This window comes from Aulonocara stuartgranti (genome assembly GCF_965226115.1).
Source record: "Aulonocara stuartgranti genome assembly, chromosome: 12".
NCBI classification, from domain to species: Eukaryota; Metazoa; Chordata; class Actinopteri; order Cichliformes; family Cichlidae; genus Aulonocara; species Aulonocara stuartgranti.
Window position 1 is genome coordinate 23,957,340 of NC_138948.1, and position 22,622 is coordinate 23,979,961.

Here is a 22,622-nt window from a genome sequence, read left to right on the forward strand (position 1 = left end):
GAAAGGGATTGAGTGTGTTAACGCTAACTATTCAGAAATACTGAAGAGATTTCTTTTTTCGTAAACAGACACTTTTATTGCACTAAAATGGAATAAATGTAACGAGTTCTATTACAAAAAGCTTGTTATTGTATGTGTGCAACTCACTCAGTCCATAGTCCCTTTCATCGTCATCATGCTTGCGCCATCGACAACACAGGTGCTTGAGGACCATAGTTATGTGGCTGAATATGATGAGAGGTGGAGGAAGGACCGGACGTTCATGGAAGGTCATAATGAGCTGGTAGCGCTGAAATTTCCACACCTGGTTGGAGATGGACTTGACCTCGAAGAATGTATTACTACAGACAATCACAGATAGAGACGCCATACAAGCCGAGAAAGATTACATCTGCTGTAAGCTAAAATAAACCGAATCAAGAGAGTTTTGAGGAGAAAATCTGACTAAACCTTCAGTTTAACTGTTGTGTCTTATATTGTCTGCTTTTTTGGTAATAACACTAATGCAGAGAAGAGGACGACTGCATTTGCTTCATTGATTATATAAAAGAGCAGCAACCGACCATTAGTCTGATAATGTCCATGTGGAAAAACCACCATCCCATTATGATACTATAATTAGCTACCAGCCTCAGTGCCCAAATAAAAGTTACATGTGATGCCATTTTTTTGAATATGAGGGAAAAAAACATCAATAAAAACAATTTAATATTGCTAAGGTGAATCCTCATCTTTGTCATCGTTTCTTATGAGAGCTAGAGGACAAGAATAAATAATTTCTGCCTTCATGCAGCCAAAAATAACTGAGTTTTGTGCTTCGCTGCATTTCTAAAACACTGCGGTGTCTACTTAAAGTGCAAAAGCTAAAACTATTGGAGGGTTTTACATACTTGAACACAGCAATGAGCAGGTTAACCAGGAGTATGTTGGCCACCAGCAGATAGCAGGCCATGATCGCTGGAACAATCCAGGCACCCGTCTTGCACGGAGGCAGAGCCACCACCACACCGTCCTCTGTAGTGATGTTCTGTCCACAGGGGGCTGCGCATCACCACAAAATAAATACAAACAAGCGAACAAGTTACTAGAAGGCAAACTATATCTTTAGATAAAGACATCCATTCATCATTAATAATATTTCAGAAGAATGTTTTGCACAAAAAATAAATGAAATACATGCAGACACATAATAACAGATAACAAACAGACGATGCTGTATATAATCAGAATTAAAATAAAGCAAAACTAAGAAAATTGAAGAAACTGTCAAACATTCAAATGTATACTCGATCAACTAAAAGAGACAAGCAGACCTCAAAATATATATATATATATTTTTTTTTAAAAAAATGCACTTTTCCTTATTTTGCAAACAAACAAGAAGCATAATTCATCATTATGCTTCTTTTCTTAAAGTGGCGGTAGGAGAGAGTGGAAATCATAATGGTAGGGGTTTATGTACACAGATGTGCATCTGATAACAAAATACACACATACACAGAAAAAAAACACATTTGTCATGTGTCACCACAGTTTGCGTTTACAATATATTTAAACATGTCATCCGTGTTTAAAATATATTGTCACATATGCGAGCCATAGCTTCATTCAGCAATGGTTGACTGTTCTGAATCATTTGAGATGTATTTAGAATGTTTTTTCCATCTGTGATGGTTCAGTTGCTGTGGCTTATCTGGGGAACATTCAGCATTTGTTGTTGGTTTGTTTGCTTTTGAGATTCATTCTACTCATACTCATCATTGCTTGGTGCTCAATTGTTTCACGCAATGCAGCCCAAAGACAGAGAACTGAAGTAATTTTTCCATTTAATTTTTTTTAACCTTCCAAAAAATTTGGATTTAAAAACTCTGACAACTGAACCACTTGAAAAAACAGATTATAGATGATGAGAGGTGGTTAATAAATATGTTGTGGTGCTGATGTGTGGATGCTTTTGTTTTTATTCCTGCGTGATGTTGTATTAGCTTTTGAGTCTCAGTGCTTAGTCACGTTAAATGTCGGATTTATCGGCTGAAATATTTCTCCAATGTTGCAATTGCTTCGGTGAGAAGCTGAGCCGGCGTAAGGGGAGGGTGACATGGTTTAATGTGACAGATGGAGTTGTCATGGCAGGGTCACTTCTTCAAATGGGACGAATTAAAAATCGAATAACAACGAGAGGATAAGAAACATCAACGGAATATCAAATTTTAAACTTTGATATTTCCTCCTGATGTGAAAGCCTGCCAAAAACAAAGACCAGACACATTTGAATAGTGCTGCTGCCATGTAACATTACCATTTGCCAGCCAGTGCAAAAATTTGTGAGTCTAAAGTTGCTTGCAGGATATGGCCTTAGGTCAAGCTACTAGTTGTCTCAATAAAAGATCTGGAGAAGACTGATAGTGTCAGGGAATCAGGAGTTTTGGATTCTTTTAAAATCCACTCTGTTATTTGTAGAAAACACTGCTGATATTCAGTAGCTGACCCAAGATGCCAACACATGAGGGCAACTTCAGCCTTAGAGCATGGAGCTGCATGCACACTTTTGTATCAAGTGGTCCTCTAGTGGTAGCAGTGGGCATGACATGGCATTAATGTGACGATGATGAAGGAGAGGTGGGAGAGGTAGATGTGGTTAAATTAAGTTCTATAGCTATAGATTTACTGGGATTTTGACTGCATTGGGCAATGTGGGATGGACCATTATTACGCCAGGTTCCATGAGTGCGTAAGTAATTTTCGACCAGCCAGAGTTTTTCATTCAGCCTTTGCTGTACCTTCCTACTATGCATATCTGAAACAAAGAATGAAAACATTATTTCAGATCTCTTCTCTTTGGGCCACTCCTCACATTCTGTACACACCACCAAATATTACCACACAAAAAGATAAGAACGGAGCAGCACACAAAACGCACTCTCACTCTCTGGACATTTCCACATACACACTTCTCACAGTCTATTTATAATTTATTGAGTCAGAATGTCACTCTCTCTACATGACTGCAGATGCAATTAGTCTCCGAGGAAAACAGTTTTATTATGTATGTGTTACACACACACACTCACACACATGCGCGCGCACATAAACATCTTCAAGTAATAGTTCAAGCTGTGAAGAAATGAGTGAAAATGAAATCTAATTTCATACTGAGACTGGTGTTTTCAGTAATACTGCTTCCGTCATTCCTCCCTCCTTCCTCCTTACAAAAACGCATTTTGTCTAACAGCTTACACTCTCGCCCCTGAACTTACGGTCAATCTGGTCGGCAAACACCTCTCCGTAGATCATCCAGTAAGGCATGAAGAAGATGTTCCTGGCTAGCATCCAGGATGGGTCTTCGTTAGGGTTGAGAATGGCCTGACGTGCCACCCCAAAACTCATTAGCACCACCAACATGATGATCACAAAATACATCATGTCGATCATCTGACAGAGGGAGAGAGGAAGAGGAGAAGGGAAGAGGTGAGTGGTTAAAGGAAAGAGAAAACGAGGACAGGATATTTTGAAAATAATGACACTGGATGGGGAAATAGGTAATGAGCGTGTCTGTCACTGCAGGAAAATCAGTTGGTCTGCATTTGCATTTTTTGATTAGTATTCTTCCCAGTGTAAGTTGGTCAACTGAAATTTAATTTAACTTGTTTTGGAACGAAGCCTGAAGTCAATATTTAAAATGCATTTAATTTAGAGCAATCTCTGAGCACTTTCAGGGCTGAAGGGGACACTCTCCCTTTGGGCTTATTTATCCTTCGAACACTTTTGTGCATTTTTTTGATGCACTCAGACTGTCGCTCATCTTGCATTCAGATACCCTGTTAAAGCAAACTTGGAGCTACAGCTGTCACCAAAGTTGTTATTACTAAAAAGAAAGAAAAGTGCAAGGCACACTAATAAGCAGAATAAAGCATCAAAACTAGTAAGAACACAGTTGATACTTTTGGCTGTAACTACAATGCAATTTTTACATTTCTTTATTAGCTTTATTAGCCTGCATAGATAAGTGCTTGGCACCAAAAGATGGTTAAACCTGAGCCCAAGTAAAAGCAATGGCGGTGTAATTAAAAAAAATGACTCAATTACTCAGATAATAAGATAAATCTAAAAAGATTTATATTAAATTAGGTGAAACACACTCATTTGTTTTTACTGTATGTGGACAGGAAGTGCTTGCATGTGTAGTCAGTCCCCTGAGCTTGTTCAGAGCCAGAAAAAAAACCCTGTTTATGCCTGTGAACAACGTTGACTTCAAACCTGCTCATCACATATGCAAATTATTTGAGTAAATCACTGTCAATTTAAGTAACTCTAACTAACTGCTGATTTTCATATCAAAGAGTCTGCGTCCAGCGGTAAACAGGGACATGCCCAGGACAGTCGAGGATCAGAAAGATACAGAACTGGCTCTTTGATCCCCCTCCCCCCGTTGTTTTATCGCCATGTCTGTATCGGCTCTGATCTTGAACTCTCTACGATCAAACAATAAAGTTAAGAGGCACAGAAGCTTGTTTACCGCTTACAGATTAAACCTTTGCAATCATCAAACTCAGTAAGCTGTTACAGTCAGTATACTGTAGATAATGTTGGGCAAAGTCAGAGGGTAAACAGATAGGCATGAAGGCCAGATAATGGAAGGAAAATATGAAAAATACTGCAGATTATAATAGGGATGCCTAAACACACAGAGTTGACTTCCCCTTCCTCTTCTCACCATCTTGCCGATCATCATCACATAGGGACCCAGGTACTTGTTGACGCCGAAGATGTCGAGCAGCCGGATGTACCAATAGATGATGTTGACACAGTAAATCACCCGTCCATAACTCATGAGCGGTGGCTCCTGGAGACGCAGCACCATGCCGACAGAGAATATGAGGATGGCCATGAGGTCTGTGATGTTCCAGTACTCCTGAAGCCACACCTTCACCTTCTGTAACAACTTTCCCGGCTCAGACATCAGGATCTAAACAGCAATCAGAGGAAAATGAACAGAAATGTGGATGCTGTAATGCAGAGATGACAGAAAATGGCATTAATTAAATACAGACGCTAAAGGGTAAAATAAACAGTGACTCTAAAAAGTGACAAAAATAGCACAACAGAAAAATGCACTCTATCACAACCACCATAAGAGGGCAGCATGAGTTCACCTATCGGAGAATCTAACAGCTCAGAATGAGCTGACACAATGATGAATGCATTTCATATACTTACAGTAAAAACAAAGCCACAGAGGATGAACATAATATGGCCACATACCTTTATATTCTATTCACTTTACTCTTTTGCTTTCATGGTTTTCCCATTTCTGTGGCCTGCCTGCATCTCCACTACCAAACACTCTTTTACATCTATTTCTCTGATATATGTACATTTTACCTATTTGCTATGAGACTTAGATGATATGGACATCATGATTAGCCTTTGCCCTCCACCACTGAACTCACTAAATAAGCTGCCGGAGACACTTTGGGTCTTCAGTTGGCTGGCCGGTAGGGAAGACTTGCTTAGAGAGGTCACTACAGGTCTACATTTATAGTCTATTGTACCTCTCTCATCTTCTCTATGCCATTGGTGAAGATGTAAGCGATAACAATCCACTCTTGAGGAGAAGGCCACAAGTCCATCTTGACCAGGACAATGTAGTTGAACAGCATCAGGTAGCCCACATATGCCATCTGCATAGTGATGCAACAGCAGAGAAAAATCAGCATGGTTATGAGTTTGTGCGCTTCAGACACATTAGCAAACTTTACACGAATGAAGATCAATTATCTCTCTGCAAACAGATTCAGTGAAAGGGGGTTTGCCCAAATTAAACACATATTGAGTGAAGTCCTGACCCTCATTGCAACTCCCATTAATGCAGTTTTCAGGCTTTGATAAAAGATATTTGGGGTCAAGGTACCTCCATTATGTGTGTCCTGAATCTTTTAAAAAACATGTTGGCTTTCTGGTTTATACGCATATTTTTTCCATCTGCAAAACAAGCATTCTACCGGTGTTCATTCTACACATGCACATTTGCTTCACACAATAGCTAATTATTAAACCTGGACAGCACACATCAGGTCATAGGTATAAATCTAAATTGGGAACAAGACTAAAAACTCCATTTTGGCTCAGAGAACACATCTGCAATAGTTGAAAGGCACCACAGAGTATTTCTCTTTAACCTGAAGGGCAGAAAGGAGAAGTGGGGTAAGACGGTGGGGGGTGGAGAAGAGAAGGAGAGCGAATAGCCAGAGAGAGGAAAACAGGATGAAACAAAGAGCAGTGAAAATATTTTCTCTGCATAAATAAACAGCGAAATCCCTGCCGGTGCTAAAGAGATGTTTTCACTGGGCAAGCAAATTGAGGCAACCCAAGATAGGGTAAGGAAAAATAATAAATGAGCCAGAATCAAACAAAGCACACACGCTCATAGGCAGATACTGTACCACACAAGCTATACATAAACAGTTACAGATTCTACATGTAAGCTGCTCTATTAAAACAGATAATTGAAAAATCCAAAGCTTAATTTAATATTTATATATTGTAGTAGTTAACCTAGTGGCAATGGCCCAGAAACTTTAGTCAATATTCACACTGTCAATAAAAAGCCTTCTTGTGTGATTCAATTCCTTACCCACCCTCATCCTCCTATACTTTTCTCTCAATGCTGCTTCCATCAGCCTCCAGATCTACTTCATACTATACTTTCCCACACCGTCAAGCCAGGCAATGTCAGGTTGGAACGGGAGGTTAATGACAATGGAGGGAGCGTGAAAGTAGAGGCTTTTGATGCTGTTGCAGAAATACAGTAAGCAGTGACAGTAGCAACAGGAAGCAGAGCATGTAGGTGGTGCTGCTGAAACTGACACTGACCGTATGGAACCAGAACTTGACAATTGGTGCATTGTAGAACTCGTATATCTTGCGTCCCATGGGGATAAGGCGGTGGCGGTTCTGAACCTCCTCAACATCCTTCTTTCTGGATGTCTCTGTGGTTACTTTGCCCAGCATTGCCTGGGCGAATGCAAACCCCACATGGAGCGAGGGAGGAAGGAGTGAGAGGTGTGAGGATTTAAAGTATAGAGAGTGTGGGAAGAGGGAAATGTGATGGATGGGAAAGGTGGGGGAGGAGGAGTCGGTAGAGATGCAGAGGAAGGATGGATAGGAGGATGAGTATTTGGGATGGAGGAGGAAGAGTTGAATAACAGAGAAAAGGGAGAAGGGGGGAGAGGGTTAAATTATGGGCTACAGCACTGTTTTAATATCATAATTAAAGAAGCAAGCACAAGCAATGCAATCATTCCAAAATGTGAAATGTGTGTTTGAGGTGGAGTTTGGGTGAAGGCTGGAAGGCTGGTAACAGAGTATTACGCAGACATGGACACTCATGGATTGTGTCTCAGACAACAATTAGGAGGCAAAAAAGAGACAAGGTACTGACAGGAAGAAGACAGAAAAAAGGAAAGATAAGACATAGATATCTCACTTCAATCTGTGACACATTTCCTTATCCATGAGAGAGGGTTCGGAGCCCACTTTTTTATGGGTCATGGTCTTAATGTCAAAGCAACACCAGACCTCTGAGAGGAATTGTATTCTAAGTCAACAAGCGTAACAGACCTGGGCAACGTTTAAAGTTTTAAAGCTGGTCTAAATGGTTCAAATATGCAATGAGGAGTCGGTGTACATCCCAGGGCGTTGAATAGGTAGACTCGTCATAAAAACCACCTCTATGAAATTAGAAGAAAAGGAGCACTTTTAGTAAGAACTAGAGGATTTCTATTTTGTTTTATGCCCCAAATATGTGAAACATATAGAGCTAAAGTTTTCTCCAAGGCACACACAGACAGGGCCTTCAGGATGAACAAATTCAGACGCCAGTGTGTAAATCACACCATGCCTTAACTGCACTAAACATGCATTTTAGCTATCAGACAGGCTTTTACATCCATTACAGTGTGTTCTATGCCAAGCATCTGATCATCATATCACGAAAATACAATCTCCCTCTGTGGTGTAGCAGTCCGTGTATATATGTATGAATCTTTGTGTGATTCATAAGTAAGTGACGCTGCATTTGTGCAGTCAGAAGCCAGGGCAACAGGAAGGGGCTCTTTACAAGTACATTCTCTAGCAGCGGGGAATCTTTGTTTAACGCCAGAGTGCCTCTAGGACTGCAAGTGTAAAAAAAAGACCCGTTTCGTGAATGTTTGCACTGGCTTGCTGGCTTGCTCAATGCAAGATGGAAAATATGCACAGTGGTGCTGGAAGGCATTCAACTTCAGTTCAGCCGCTTCACGCGACAGCCACGGATTCAGTTTGTGCATTGAAATTGATTTTCAAATTCCAGTCTTCATTCGAACACACAAGCTGGATCCTGGCATCGTCGCTAGAACTGACCTGGACTGAAATGGAGCGAGTTCTAATTCTTCGGTACTTTTTGTGTCTATGCAGATGGACCAACTCTTCTGCTGTGAGCTGGGAGAAGGTGCTCAGACTTTGCATGATTTAAGCTCTGCAGCAGCAGGCGGACATGGTTATATAATGCAAAAGCCTGGGCCTCCCATGCTCAGCAGCTGCCATGCTGAGTGGTATGCTGCAGCAAGCCATCACTGATGGTAGAGAGTGAGGGGAAGCAATTGGCTAGCATACAGTACTGTACCTCAATCAGACCTGAGCTTGAAGAAAAAGGGAAAAAGAGAGAAAGAACCAGAGAGGGAGAGAAAGAGCGAGGGGGAAAGAGGGAGGGAGAGATTTGCAGGAAAAAAGATAGAAAGCAAAAGTAATAAAGAAGCAAAGAGAGAGCTGGGCTGAGAATGAGAGAGAAGGGAAGGGGGTGGGTGAGAGAGAAACAGAGGAGAAGATAGACGGAAAGAGAAAGATACACGAGGGAACCCACAAGCGGCGACAGACTGAGACGCTACAACTCCACAATCATGTCTTTGCTGAGACGATGAGAAACAGAAAGGCCAATTTGGCAGGAAGTGTCCAGCTGGCCAGAATAGGGAAACAAATATGTGTGCGTGGAGAACTGTGTGCATATATCCGTGTCTGAGTGTGTGTAGCGTCATCTCATTGTGGACAGCACCGACATTGTTTAAAAACTTGCCCACAAGAGATATTTACAAAAGGAAATTGTGTCAGGGTTGGGTGCAGTTTTAAGATCGAACAAAGCGTGTGTGTTTGTGTGTGCATAGTCTGAATATGTGTATCGATTCTGACTATGCAGGGCTGAGGTGGGTTCTCTCACCACGGAGTTGTACTGCGTCTCACAGTAAGATCTTACTGTGAACTCCATGTCTTCCTCCTCCTTCTCCTTCACTGGTTTTTCAGGCTCCTCCTCCTCCTTTTCCTGCAGGTAGGCCTCCTGATCCTGGGGCATGTAGGACATCTCGTCCTTGTTCTTGAATTCCAGACTCAGGATCGATGGTGGGAGCAGCAGCCCTAATATTACCTGTGTGATCAAATGAGGGAGACAGGAAGTGGATGTGGAAGGAAGAGCTGGAAGTGACAAATCACAGAGTGTTATCCTATAGCACTAATTTCATGAGAGGCGCCATGGAAATTAGGACACAAAGACTCTGGAGCAAAAAAACCTTCAAAATCGCTCTATTTTACACATGTGAACCTCACATAATAAAGCATTTGCTCTCACGAACACCTCCCAATCCTGTCCTGACCTGCTTTTAGCTGAATGACAAAGCTGTGGTATTTACAACAGCTAGTCTAACGGTGGAGGTCAATTATAAAGGCATTAGACAAGGACATGCAGCAAGAATCCTGTGCTGCCAAGATGGATGACGGGGACACACGCATCTCGGGCGGCTATTAAAAAAAAATGGCAGCTGTGCTGTAAACACTTCAGCAGCTAATAGGCAAGCAAGAGCAAGTCAAACGTGATCACAGTGGGAAGTAAAGAATAAGAGAAAAAGATGAAAATCAGGGTAATGAGTTATCTTTTTGTTAAGAGTGAATTTTTATTTTTTGTTTGTTTCGTCATAAATATGTTAAGGGCTAAGATTAAAAACGGATTCAATAATTTACCAAAATAGCTGTCAGTAAAGTTAGATGGTTAGATGAGTAGCATGGATTAAATATAGAATATGAAAAGGATCACAGTAAAGCAGGTAGTATCCCCGATTTTATGAGGGTGTTTAAGGCAACCGCACCATTACTTACTGATGTATAAGGTAAGTAAGTAAAGTCTGTTTCTATAGCATGTTTAAAACCAAAGTGCTTCACAGTAAAAAAGAAAAAGAAAGCAGTGTACAGCTTACAGTCCACTGAAATCTTTCCAGTTTCCAGTTGTGATATAAATACATTCAAAAGCTGTGCACACGGATGATTATGACAACATTTTTAACAATGATACTCTCCGTATTTCACAAACTCCTTGATGCATCTCGGTTTGTTTGTTTTTTCCACTTTTTCTTCTTTCTGTCTTACTGCTCCAGTGAGTTTGCCTTAGTAGGGCTCTCTCTATCTCTCTTTTGCGCTCTCTCTCTCTCGCTCTCCTGCAAAGGCCAAATCACACTTAAAGCACTTGCAGTATCCTCTCGCTCTGAGATGCTAGAAAGCCGGACCCATCACTCCCCTCGCTCGGTGTATGAATGAGTGTGATCTCAGCCTCAGCAAATCCCAGTGCAACTCTTCAGCATAAATAAGTCTAACCTCTGAACTGAGCAGCTCCCTGCCTATCACTCTACCACCAGATGTCTTGGAGACCCACATGAGCAAATATTTCTCTAATCTTAACCACCAGTCTTAACTAAAAGCTTTTCCTTGACTTAAAAGGGGTGTTCACCGCACGAGCGTCAATGTAAAATACATTGCACTCTGTTTCAAGGGGTTTTTTTGTGACTAAATTAAGGTCAGTTCTCCCGTCCCCTCTGACCTAAAAAGATGGCTTTGAAGGCTTATACTAATTAAGTTGTGGCAGAAGTTCAGCCAGCAGTCCGGCACTGATCACACTGACAGTGTCGAGCTTATTATTGTCCAATAAACCTCTTTTCTCTGGATGGCCATTCCTCCCACCATCACAAGCAACCTTGACTGGGTTGATCTTTAAGTACAGTACATCATTTCACCTACATAAACTCACCTTAAGATGTTAATCTGCTATGAAATAGTGTCGCTGGTCACCCTGGAAGACCAAAGTGACTGAGAACACGAACATTTGATATTACATAATTTTCTGGTATTAACCAATCCAGGTGTAGGTTCAGATTTGTCCATCTGATAAGTAATAGTAATAGTAAGTCTTTGCTAAACTGAGAGGCAGGTGTGGATAGCGTACGCTTTTTACCGCCAGTGGTGACCTGCCTACTCCTCACAGTCCAGCATGCACTCTAAATCCTGAACAATGACTCATCATAGCCCCTTCAGGTGTTCCTCATTTGACCTTTTTAATTCCCCGTGAACAGAACTTTCTGGATTAGGTTAATTTTTCACTCGTATGGTTCAGGCCAATTGTATGTAGTGAGGATAAACATGCACACAGCGTGCACGAGATGAAACAAGGACATAACTACATTATTGTATATTATGTCCTCATTATAGACTTCCTCCACTTCCACTTGCACACATCTTCTGCAGCCTATAACTCATAAGAGATAGTCAAGAGTTTAAAAAAATCTCTGAAGCATGACCAAGCTACGTACAGATTATCCATCTTATAGCTGAAAAATATGCATGCCAGCACTCTGACAGACAAGCTACATCATGGAAATACTGCTTTTAAATTACTTGAAAGTTACGGTATATTTATATTTTATGTGCTATGCTGACTACAGGTAGGTTTTACTTCTTATGCAGGTGTATCACCTACAGAGTAACTGATAGGTATCTCGTTACTTTACAGGCAGTCTGAGGGGATACAACCATGAATCTTTTAAACTAGAGAAGGACATTGCTTTTAAATGCACAGACTCTTCTACCCAACCATCTACCCGACGCGTACTACCTTCAGCCCTGAGTTCTTGCGCATGCGCAGGCGCCCCATCCACATGTCGGTCAGCAGCATCTGACTGCAGGTGTGAGCGATGAAATCTCTATGTTTGGCTGCTACAGCCAGCTGCAGGCAGGTGGCATTGCTCCAGTTCTTCAGCTCGTATGTCAGCAGCTTCATGGCCATCTGCTCATCCTGTTTATAGGACTGGTCTAGGAGCTCCACAGCCAGCTGGCCAAACTCTCTGGGAAAATATATAAAGTATGTATACAAGCACACTGAGTCATGAATCAAGACAGCAATATACTTTGCCTAAAAGTGAAAATGTTATTCAACTGGTCATAACACTGCTGGCCACCTGGCCCCAAGTCTGAGGGTATTATTATGGCATAAAACACATGTACAAACATAAAAACTGTGCGGTGTGAATTGGTTACAAGGTGAATGTTTAGATGACTTACAAGGATAATATTAAATGCAACATATCTTTGATAAATGAAAGAAATATGATGTGGCCAACACAAATACATGCAGAAACACAACAGTTTTCTCAGATGTTCAAAGCAACATCTGTACCAGTACCATCGCTTATATCAAATTTTTAATTGGGTTCCAAAATCCTACACAATACTTTCTCATACTTTCATTTCAGGACATTAATTTTTTACAGCATCACATTCAATTATGAACAAATTTTTTTTATTTTATATATATAGCAGCATTAGTGGCTTCACATACAATGGATGGATAAAAAATGTTTGGTTCATAATTGAATATTATCCTGAATATGACGCAGAATATGATACAAACTCACTCAGGAATCCAAATATTGTTTGGACAATTAACTCCAAATATGTCAATTACAAGGTTATCTTTTCAAATGTGTGTGTTCATCTCAGGCATTACCTCAATCTCACATGCCCATCCTTAACTAATGGTGATGCATGTTATTAGATCTTTTTATGTGCGTCACTTACATCCCATGAGAGCTAGTCTGAAACAGGTCAGTTTGTATGAGGGAAGGCATGTGTGTATGTACATCCACCTACACATACTGATGTATGAGGTAGACGCTCCTGTCTAGACTCTTAGCTCAGCGTTAACATTAATCATTTACAGCATGTTTCCATGTTTTCCAGCTCTTCTAAGTACTACAATATACATTATTTATATATAAAACTATACTTGAATATCCTGTTTAAACCGAATAAGCTGGCAGAGGGAGGGAAAGATAAAGAGTGAGCCAGACGGAGAGAGATTGGGATAACATGAAAATATATCATGTCACCCACCGAGAGTTGTGGTTTAGTTCCTGGGAAATGTCATCCACCATGTCGTTCTCAGATGCTTCGTGTGCCATGGCCTTACAAAGCTTACATGCCACCAAGGCTTTGGCCATGGCCTCTTCACCATGCTGCCAAAAGAACAGCGCCATCTTCTGACGTTTCATGAGCACAGCCCACACCATCAGCTCGTGGAAGGGGAAAGGGAAGTGGTTGATTTCTGGGTCGTCCAAATCGATGTCTACCTCTTCCTCTCGTTTACGTGTCGTCTTCTGACGACCTCTTCGGATTGGCATGTCATCCTAGTGGGGAAACAGAAGCATCTGTATAAAAGTATTTCTTAGGGATTTTTCAGATCTTTTCTGTATAGAAGGAAAACATTATGCATATATGTGGTTTGGATTGTAAATACTGATCACAAGTGTCAGCCAAGAAATTTGAAAGTTTTACATGATGTAAACCTCTGAAGAACACTTTGGTTCGACTGCATCTAGACGCCTAAACTGATCTTCTATAAATGCTTGGGAAGTTATATTTTGAAGAGACAAGCTAGAGCACAATGTGCCAAATACTAAACAATCTAGATAACGCAGAGCGGGTATGGGCTCATGTACATCTCCGCATGATTTTAAACATAATTTAACTTCTTTATAATATAGTTTCAGTTCAATTAATAGTAAAAAAACCTTACAAGAGGTAAATTTATTGGCTTTTCACCAAGTTGGCTCTCTGTCTCTGGAGACATAGCTGCTGCCAGTCAGTCATTAAATGACATAATTTCACATTTAGACTGTTGAAAACAGCTAAATCCATTTGAAAAATAACTTTCAGTGCAAGAGATCAGCTGGACATAAAAGATTGCAGAGCAGTAAAATATTCAGCAATTACAGATAGTGACAAATATCTGGTATAAGCTAGCAAATTTCAGTGATATTCAGAAATGAAATTATTGCAATGCTTGAAATGATTGCAAGTATTACAAAAGAAACCCTTCAGGGTTCACAGCTGTCACCCTTTAACAGCAGTATTTCTGACATACATACTGGCTAGATGATAAATAGGCTTTGTGAAGATAGAAAGGTAATGGCGTGGCAAAAACAACAGAGAACACACACCGACACATGGGGGATAAATTCACAACATACAGAAAAACAAAGGAATGTTTGTTCCATGCGTATAAATACCTCCGAGGAACAGTGCTTTGTGAAGCTTTAAGAAATTACACCACACACCACATGAATCTGATCAGGTCATCCATAGCTTATTCAGCTGAATACAGCAGGACTGCTTTGAAATGCACTGCAAGATATATATGCATTTAAACTGTCTGGAGCATGAGTCTCCAGCTTTTTAAAAAGTCCATAAATCTGAGAAAAAGCTGTAAACCAAAATGACTTTGTTTTGTTTTATTGGCTGTTTGTGTGAAAAGCACTCAGCTGACTCAGAAATGTATAAAACTAACCAGCAAAATAGATTAAATATACATCTAGAGCTTCCCTTCATCTACTGAGAGGCACACGGCACACATGAGCACACTTATTTAGATGAGTAAACTGTAGATCAGTTAAGTGAAGAGGCTTGAGAGATAAGGGTTAGGAACAGTGAAGGAATGACTAAATAACAACCATGATTGGATCAAGACTCACCTCCATCCCCAGCAGTTTCAGAGCCTTGGGCTAGAAATGAAAAAGAAACATTAACACACAGCGAGACCTTGTTGAATGTATTTTATAGCACACTTTACTTTTTATGCACAAGACTTACAGGCCAAGAAGATCCTTTAAACAGAGTAAATCACTGACTTTTATTTGCATGCTTCAAAATGGAACTGATACTTAGGGATGGCACTTTGTGCTCATTTGAGTGACTGTATATATGGCAATAATATCTAATCCTTTTCTGCTTGCATGTATTAAATGAATTTATATTTGTAGATCTGGTACAGTACTGTGTATCTGCATTAAAGCAGGGCATGTATGAATTATGTATTCATGAGCCATCATCTGAGTTGGTAAAAATAACCCAAATCTCTTGTGGGGATTCTGATATCTACATCTATTTCAAGACTTTGTTCTTCCTTAACATGTGTTTATGTGTGCATGCACATAACTATGTGGCTGTGCATTCACTTGGTCTAGAAAATCCCAGTTAAAGTGGAGGTGACTCTGTCTTTCTTTGTCTCTCATTTTGCCTCCTTGCTCTGTCTCTCCTGTTTCTTACCTCAAACGTTATCTGTGCCTTTCCAGCTGCTTTGTGGCTACCATGCAGTCTTGTACAGTAAGATAAACAGATGCACAAAGGTTCACATACACACTTGCACACAACGCTCACAATCACACGACTGAATGTGCAAATACCAAAGTGCATCATTAAGTATTGTGTTTTATACAGTTATGCATGTTTACATTTTCCTCACAAGTGTGCAGGTTTTCGAGGCAGAATGAGAAAACAGAATGTGAAATGTATATAATGTGCAACATGTGCAGCAGTATAAAACACAACCATCAAACAAAGCACGATTTCAGAGATCACTTTGTCACTTTGGTTGTGTGTACTAATCACCAAGAAAACTTGCTGGTGGGGTTGTAATGAACTGTGTGCAGTTTGATGATGATGACGGCGCATAATGAAGAGCAACTGCTACACAAAGATGATTTGTTGCATTAGGCTTATGATAGGGCATGCAATGTTCCTACTTTACTTGATGTGTAAATGAATAACAGGGGAAGCAATGCTCATATATTTAACCTGTGCTGATCAACAGCACCCTGACACACAAATAAAAGCTAAATTTGTGTAAGTATGTGCATATTAACTAAATTCTTCTCAGTTGAAACCCAAAATTAATCCCTTAAACATATTGGTGCCTTTTTCTGATTTCAGGCAATTACACTTACATAAGTAATTATGCACTTAGATATATTTAGATAGCACCAAATCACAGGCTTGGTGACACTGGGAAGGAAAAACTCCCTTTTAACAGAAAGAAGTCTCCATTTTTGTTTATTTTTTTCATGTTGTAACTCTGGTTTTTGTGATAAATTCAAAAAGTGCAGCATAAATGTTGGACTCAGTCATTTTTATTCCTACCTATTTTTCTGCTGTACTTTCAGACTAATATTTTTCTGGAATTGGTATTGATAAAAAACAAAATTACTAAAAACCGCTCCCATCTTTTTGTCCAAAAAAAGTCACGTGTCTCACTGACCTCCCACTGCAGATCTCCTTTTCTGCCATTTGTCAGGTAAAAATCATCAAAACTTGCATCTAAAAGTTAATTAATTACCATCCGCAAAGCGCAGCTGACCTTTAGACTCTCTGATAAATATGTTAGTATAAGAAATATATTATTATCCACTTATCCTTATGAGGACACGTTTGATAATGAGGCTCATTTAGCTGGTGCTGCTCCTTGGATTAATGACAGTAGATCTGAAATTGATTAAACACTAAGAGGATAATTCAGGTGAGACTCATTCACTCACCCTCTTGGGTCCGAAGAGGTTATGGTATAGAGTTCGGAACCTCTTCCTGGTGTAGTTACACCGATATGCCCCGCCCATGAGGTATTCAATGACCAGTCCAATGTCAATGAGGCTGATCCGGTAGTCCGGGGGCAGGTTTCCCTAAAAACCAAACAGGGTTAACAGGCAACGACCCACACCGACTGATTAACACAGGAAGGGAAACAAGAGTACAAAACAAAATCACACAGCCATATACACTCACTGCACAAAATCCATATCAAACTGTTTTTGGCTATGAAAGAAAACTTGATTATCTGATTCACCTTGAAGTAGATCCAACTGAACCCTGGATACTCTTGCTTGGAAAGAACACATAATGTCAGTGAATAAACGGCATGATAAGCAAGAGCAGGAGAAATGAGATACACAGAAACTCTCGGGCAAGATCTCTCTTCCAGTCTCTTTAATAAATTGTTGTCTCAACCAGACTGTTGTTCTGTTTGGCTTTTGATATTTACACGGGTCTTGTTTTCCATGTAGAAATGTGAAACAGTTTTATCAATACTGTAAGCAAAAAAATGAAAAAATGAAGTTGTTTTTAAAAAAAGGATCACAGTTTCAGGGATCCCATTACTCTTTCTACAATGTGACACGATAAAGCCCCAAAGTGCAAGTCTTTTATATTCAATAGAGGAGCTGAAAATGAGGAGAGAATTAAATCTCAGGTGCAGCGTGAATTAGAGAGTGTAATTTCTGAGGACAATTACAAAGCATGTAAAAAAAAAAAAGTGAATGATTTGTCATAATTTGCATTTAGGCATGTAATGAGATCTTCACAGTGAGGTTCAATGCAGTCTCGAGGAGAAGAAAGGAGAAGGAAAGTATAAATGACTCATTAGCCTGGAAGAGAGTGGAAAGATAGACGGACAGCTATTAACATGGAAGGTGAGACTCACTATTGAAACAGAAGCACCTTCACATGTGGACTATAACCATGTCGACACTCGCTATTCCTCCTCATGCCCTCAACATCAACCCTGCAGCAATTACCCTGGCAGCCACTGCTCCTTTGAGACACCAGTTACCTGTCGTGACTGTTCTTCAATCAGATGTGGTATCCTAGAAATCCACTGTGTGCTACCCATCACTGTTTCATGGATGAAAATAAGTATATCCACTAGAAACTGTTGACTTTTTTAGCACTTGTAAATAAGAAAGCATTTGATTCTAAAATGTGGTTTCTTTATCTTTTCTAACATTTAATTGCTAACAATTACTTGATATTCTTCTGTGGTAAAAGTAAGTACAAAAAACCCAACACAAAAGACTTAAATAGGATTAACCTCTGTGTGCTCAAGGGAATTTGTAAATTTAAAGGCACAAATCTTTCCATTTTCTTGCAGTCACCGTTTCAAATTTCACCCACAATTTGTTTTTGATGCAATTCAAATCTGAGCCCAGAGAACATTACTCCAAAAATCTTTAACCTATACAAACCTGTGAAAAACTAAATGCATCCCATGATTCTGAACCGCTTAAGTTCAAGTAATAGTTTTCTAAATGAGTTCATCAGTCTTTTACATTGCTGTGGAAGAATTCAGCCCCATTCTTCTTCTGTCACAGTTCATGTGACAAAATATTTGGAGGCGGCTAACTGAGACTGCTCACTGCCTAAATTTACTGAGGCTGCCCAGTTGAACGATTTCATTCAAACTATTTAGAGACCTTTTTATGTCCCTTGTTAGACTTGTAGGTATTTACAGGACTCTGGACTGGACTCTGCTAGTGCATCTCAAAAAATGAGAGTATTGTGAAAAACGTTTTTTTTCATTGTAATTTAATTCAAACAGGTAAACTTTCATGTAAATGTAAAGTAAATTATTTCAAGTCAGATGCTAAGTGCTGCTGGAAAATGAAAAGTAATAAGCATTTCCATGAAGATGGAAATCTCCTGGTAGATGGCTGTGTTGACTTTGGACTTGATAAAACACAATCCACCGACAACAACCAACAACCGCAGATGATCCCAAATCATCACAGACTGCAGAAACTTCACACTGGACTTCAGACAGCTTGGATTCTGTGCCTCTCTTCAGACTCCTTGACCTTGATCTCTAAATCTAATACAAAATTTACTTTCATCTAAAAAAAAAAAAGAACTTTGCACTTCTGAGCAACCGTCCAGTTCTGTTTTTCTCCTTGGGCCAGGTAAGAGACTTCTAATTTTGTCTCTTGTTCAGGAGTGGGTTGATATTAGAAATGTAACAGTTGAAAACCTTTTCCTAAAAACATCTGCGCGTGGTGCTCTTGATGCACTGATACCAGCCTCTGTCCAGTCCTTGTGAAGCTTTCCCAAGTTGTTGAACTGACTTTTCTCGACAGTCTTCTCATTTCTGTTTTTGTTAACTTTCCCTTTCCAGGCAACTCTTCATTAATGTGCTTTGCTACAGCACTCTGCAAACAGGCAGCCTTTTCTGAGGCTTACCCTCCTTGTGGAAAGTTATCTGGACAACTGCCAAGTCAGCAGGCGTTTTCTGTATTTATACTGTTTGAATAGTGATTTGCTCAAATTTGAAATTAAATATTTTAATTTGTATTTTCACGAGCTATGAGCCATAATAGGAAAATAAAAACAAACTTTTTCACACTATGATAAGTTTTTGAGATGCACTAGCATGTTGTTTGTTTGACTTTATCACCTTTACCTGAAGACAAATTTTCAAAGAGGATCAATGATGTTGGAAAAGTCATGGCATGTACTTTAAAAAAAAAAAAAAAAACTTCAATAATAATTGTTCTCCACTCTCTTACACTAATAAATGAATGTGCAGTATATACACATGTACCAGCAAGTAGCTGTTGATCCCTCCTGTAATTGGTGTTAAAGGTCAAGCTAATAGCTTCTATGAATGCACTCTGAGCTCTTACAGAACAGTTCTTAATATTCTTGTGTAGTTAGCTTTGAGTCCTAGCGGACTTACTAATGATTAACTGAAACTTTTAAAACTTGCCTCTAACATTTACGGCTCTAGTTTAAACCAGGTGCTTTGACAAAGGTACCTTTTGCCCAAACTATGTGAACCTCTCTGATGATAATTGTAAAGACATTGGTGAAATATATACTGTGCTGTGTACTGGAGCCACATTTCTTACCCTTCTTAGCTATCTCCTGAGCTCTCAGTTTGTAAATAGCAAAGCAAACTGAGGGTAAAAAGCACACTGCTACTACATTAGGATGCCTTCCCAACCCCTGTTTGAAAAGCAACACTAAAACCACAACCTGTACATAAAGCTACAATGTTCATTTACTCTGCTATTCATTTGATTATTTACTAGGTGTAGTACAGAAACCCATTTCTATGACGATCGCTTTTCTTGATCTGCAGACTGAACTTGAATACAGCCTGCATTCACCCATAGCGCTGATATTAGCAAAATACCTGCAATTTAAATCTAATTAATAGCCATTAAATGCCAGCGGTAAAGCCTAACAGTCTTCAAAGACCAATGAAAAAGAAAGGAAGCAGCTATGACATGAAGATCTAAATTTAAATCTAATTAGCACCATACCATGATAGAACAGTGACACACAAACACTCAGCAACACTATTGCAATTACACACAGCTCTGCAGAAAGGAGATGGTAACGTTATGCCATGCACTACAGTGTATGTTTTGCACATTGGTGAAATGGTGCAGTGAGATGGCAGTTACTGTACGCTGCGTGTTCCTGCTTTCTACACCAGCATGAGATCGAAGTTTGTGCAAAGATAGGGGAAGAAGTAAAGGAGGGGAGATTACAGACACTTTCAGAGGCGCATGTGGCGTCACTGCAATTAGTAACACTATAATTAATGAGCATGTCTCCATGCTAATGGTAATGGTTGTTGACCTCTCTATCATCTCTCAAAACTATAATATGTGCTGAATGTAAAATATATGCTGTCACCTTTTATCATGAGCAATTTTAAGGCACCATAGAAGTTTGTTTTTTGTTTTTTGTTTGTTTTTGGGGGGGGGGGGGGTTAAGCTTTTTTTTGCTATCTAATATATAGTAAACATTTAAAAACAAACAAAAAAGATTTTACATTGGTTTCAGAGGAAAAGAAAAAAAAAACCTTGTGTAGGCTATGACATGCCAGAGCTTTTTCTGTCATTTTACACATTTTTTCCTTACAATTTAAGCCCGAAGTCATGCAGTGACATTTTTTAATGTACTGAAGCACATTTCTGTATCATGTACAAAAACTGAGACGTGCTGCTGAAATTACACTTCTTTTTCCTATATTAAAATATCTCACAGATTAAATGTGCAGTTACACTTCTTCACATGTGGCCCACAATGTAAAATGAGTTTGACACCCCTTATTTAAATGTTATAAATGTTTTTCTATCACCCCCCGTAAGCTCTCTGAATCACCTTGTGTCTCAACTATCACTATTCAAGAAATCACGTTACAGGCCATTTAAAATACAAGTTAAAACTAAAACAAACTGTGGGACTACTAAGCTCTTCAGCCTTGCAGCATTTCCATTGTGGTCTCACTTTGCTCAGTATTGCTCCGAGTTCTGCGGATAAAACAATATTTAATACATGTAGTGTTTGTTTACCGTGGTGGTGTGTGCCTTTGATAAAGAAAGGAGTAAACTGAGGAATCATGAGAGGGATGAGAGTCGTGCACAGCACTACATAGCCACTGCAGCCCGCAACTCCAGCTGAAAAAGAAAAGCCGGCCGGCATCTATTTGCAGTTTACAGCAACTAGTGCAAAATGTAGATATATACGGAGTGATGCAAACAGCATAACAACACACACCACAAAAAAAGCAACTGCAACTCTATGGAGTCAAACTTGTCTTCTTTAATATACCACATTCCCATACTGAACAGCAACAGAGCTACTGGGACGGCAGTGATGGTCATACCTTTTTGACATCTCTGACGAGGTGGTACAGCGTGTTTGATGGTCCATGGCGCTGTTGAAAGAAAGAAAAAAGTAACAGAATGAGGTTTTGTTTTTTTTTTAAAGCGTGTTTTCAACACTTTATGCTTGTCATTACCGTGTTATAGAGCTCCTCCAGCCTGGAAAGAGTGAGGAAACGGTGCATGCTGACTCCATTTTCAATCAGTAGCTTGACAAAGTCAACTCTGTCCAGAACTAAGGCATCCAGCATTGCCTGCTCCAGGGAACCAACCTAGGACATACACAGTATACAGTGATATCACATCCTATACACAAGAACTGCATCAAGTATTTCTTCTCATGTAAACAACTTTGAGCATCATGAGCTATTATTGTTATAATTATTAGAGCAGTATTAGCATTAAGTTCAAATTCAACTACTGTGAAACTCAGAGTTGAGACGTCAGTGCGAATAAATCAGGTTCAAACATCCTGTGAATATAAGTAATAACACAGTATGTATACATCACATATATTCTGGCTTATACTGTATCTGCTTCTTACAGGCCACTGCTGTCCGTAGATGAAGATCTGACTCCGTGCGATGTCCACTCTGTTCCACGCCAAAGCCAAACTCAGCTGATCTGGGGCTGAAGCATTAGCACCTGGTATGGATTGTTACACATACAAGTTTTTCTTTAGGAGAAACACAGCTATAAAATATAAGTATATATTCTAGTATGTCCTCACTGCCACATCTATATCTTTGATCAATATATCAACATTAATATGTCAGAGTCAACCAAAAGAAATAATTTTTTATGATTATTCTAAATGGACATTGTGTTGATTTATTACTCTGCAGAATTTGTATATTTGTAAAGTGCTGCAGTGGGACTGCCAAGGTTAACGCTCATGAATTATTTTGCTGAAGTGCTTGGCTAAACTGCAAAATGTTATTGTGACAAGACAAAGGTTTGGTCTACTTGAAGCTCTTTTGAAAAGTGTTGTGCCTTTGCTGC

General features: G+C 39.6%; 1 protein-coding gene across 5 annotated transcripts in view; it reads right to left on the reverse strand.

The window, feature by feature from the left end:
• Positions 1-22,622, reverse strand: part of trpm3 (transient receptor potential cation channel, subfamily M, member 3) — a 120,191-nt gene that overhangs the window by 6,006 nt on the left and 91,563 nt on the right. For 2 of the 5 annotated variants that reach the window (XM_082553312.1, XM_082553314.1), the window contains 15 exons: positions 22,165-22,265; positions 21,758-21,892; positions 21,623-21,673; positions 16,716-16,856; positions 14,877-14,906; positions 13,240-13,532; positions 11,963-12,191; positions 9,251-9,454; positions 6,874-7,014; positions 5,553-5,681; positions 4,715-4,966; positions 3,258-3,432; positions 2,669-2,797; positions 891-1,041; positions 148-341 (listed from right to left, as the gene is read on the reverse strand). In XM_082553312.1, the coding sequence (XP_082409438.1) occupies positions 148-341; positions 891-1,041; positions 2,669-2,797; positions 3,258-3,432; positions 4,715-4,966; positions 5,553-5,681; positions 6,874-7,014; positions 9,251-9,454; positions 11,963-12,191; positions 13,240-13,532; positions 14,877-14,906; positions 16,716-16,856; positions 21,623-21,673; positions 21,758-21,892; positions 22,165-22,265 (2,355 nt within the window). The remainder of the gene's footprint in view (positions 1-147; positions 342-890; positions 1,042-2,668; positions 2,798-3,257; positions 3,433-4,714; positions 4,967-5,552; positions 5,682-6,873; positions 7,015-9,250; positions 9,455-11,962; positions 12,192-13,239; positions 13,533-14,876; positions 14,907-16,715; positions 16,857-21,622; positions 21,674-21,757; positions 21,893-22,164; positions 22,266-22,622) is intronic. The other 3 variants (XM_082553313.1, XM_082553316.1, XM_082553315.1) reach the window with 3 other exon arrangements.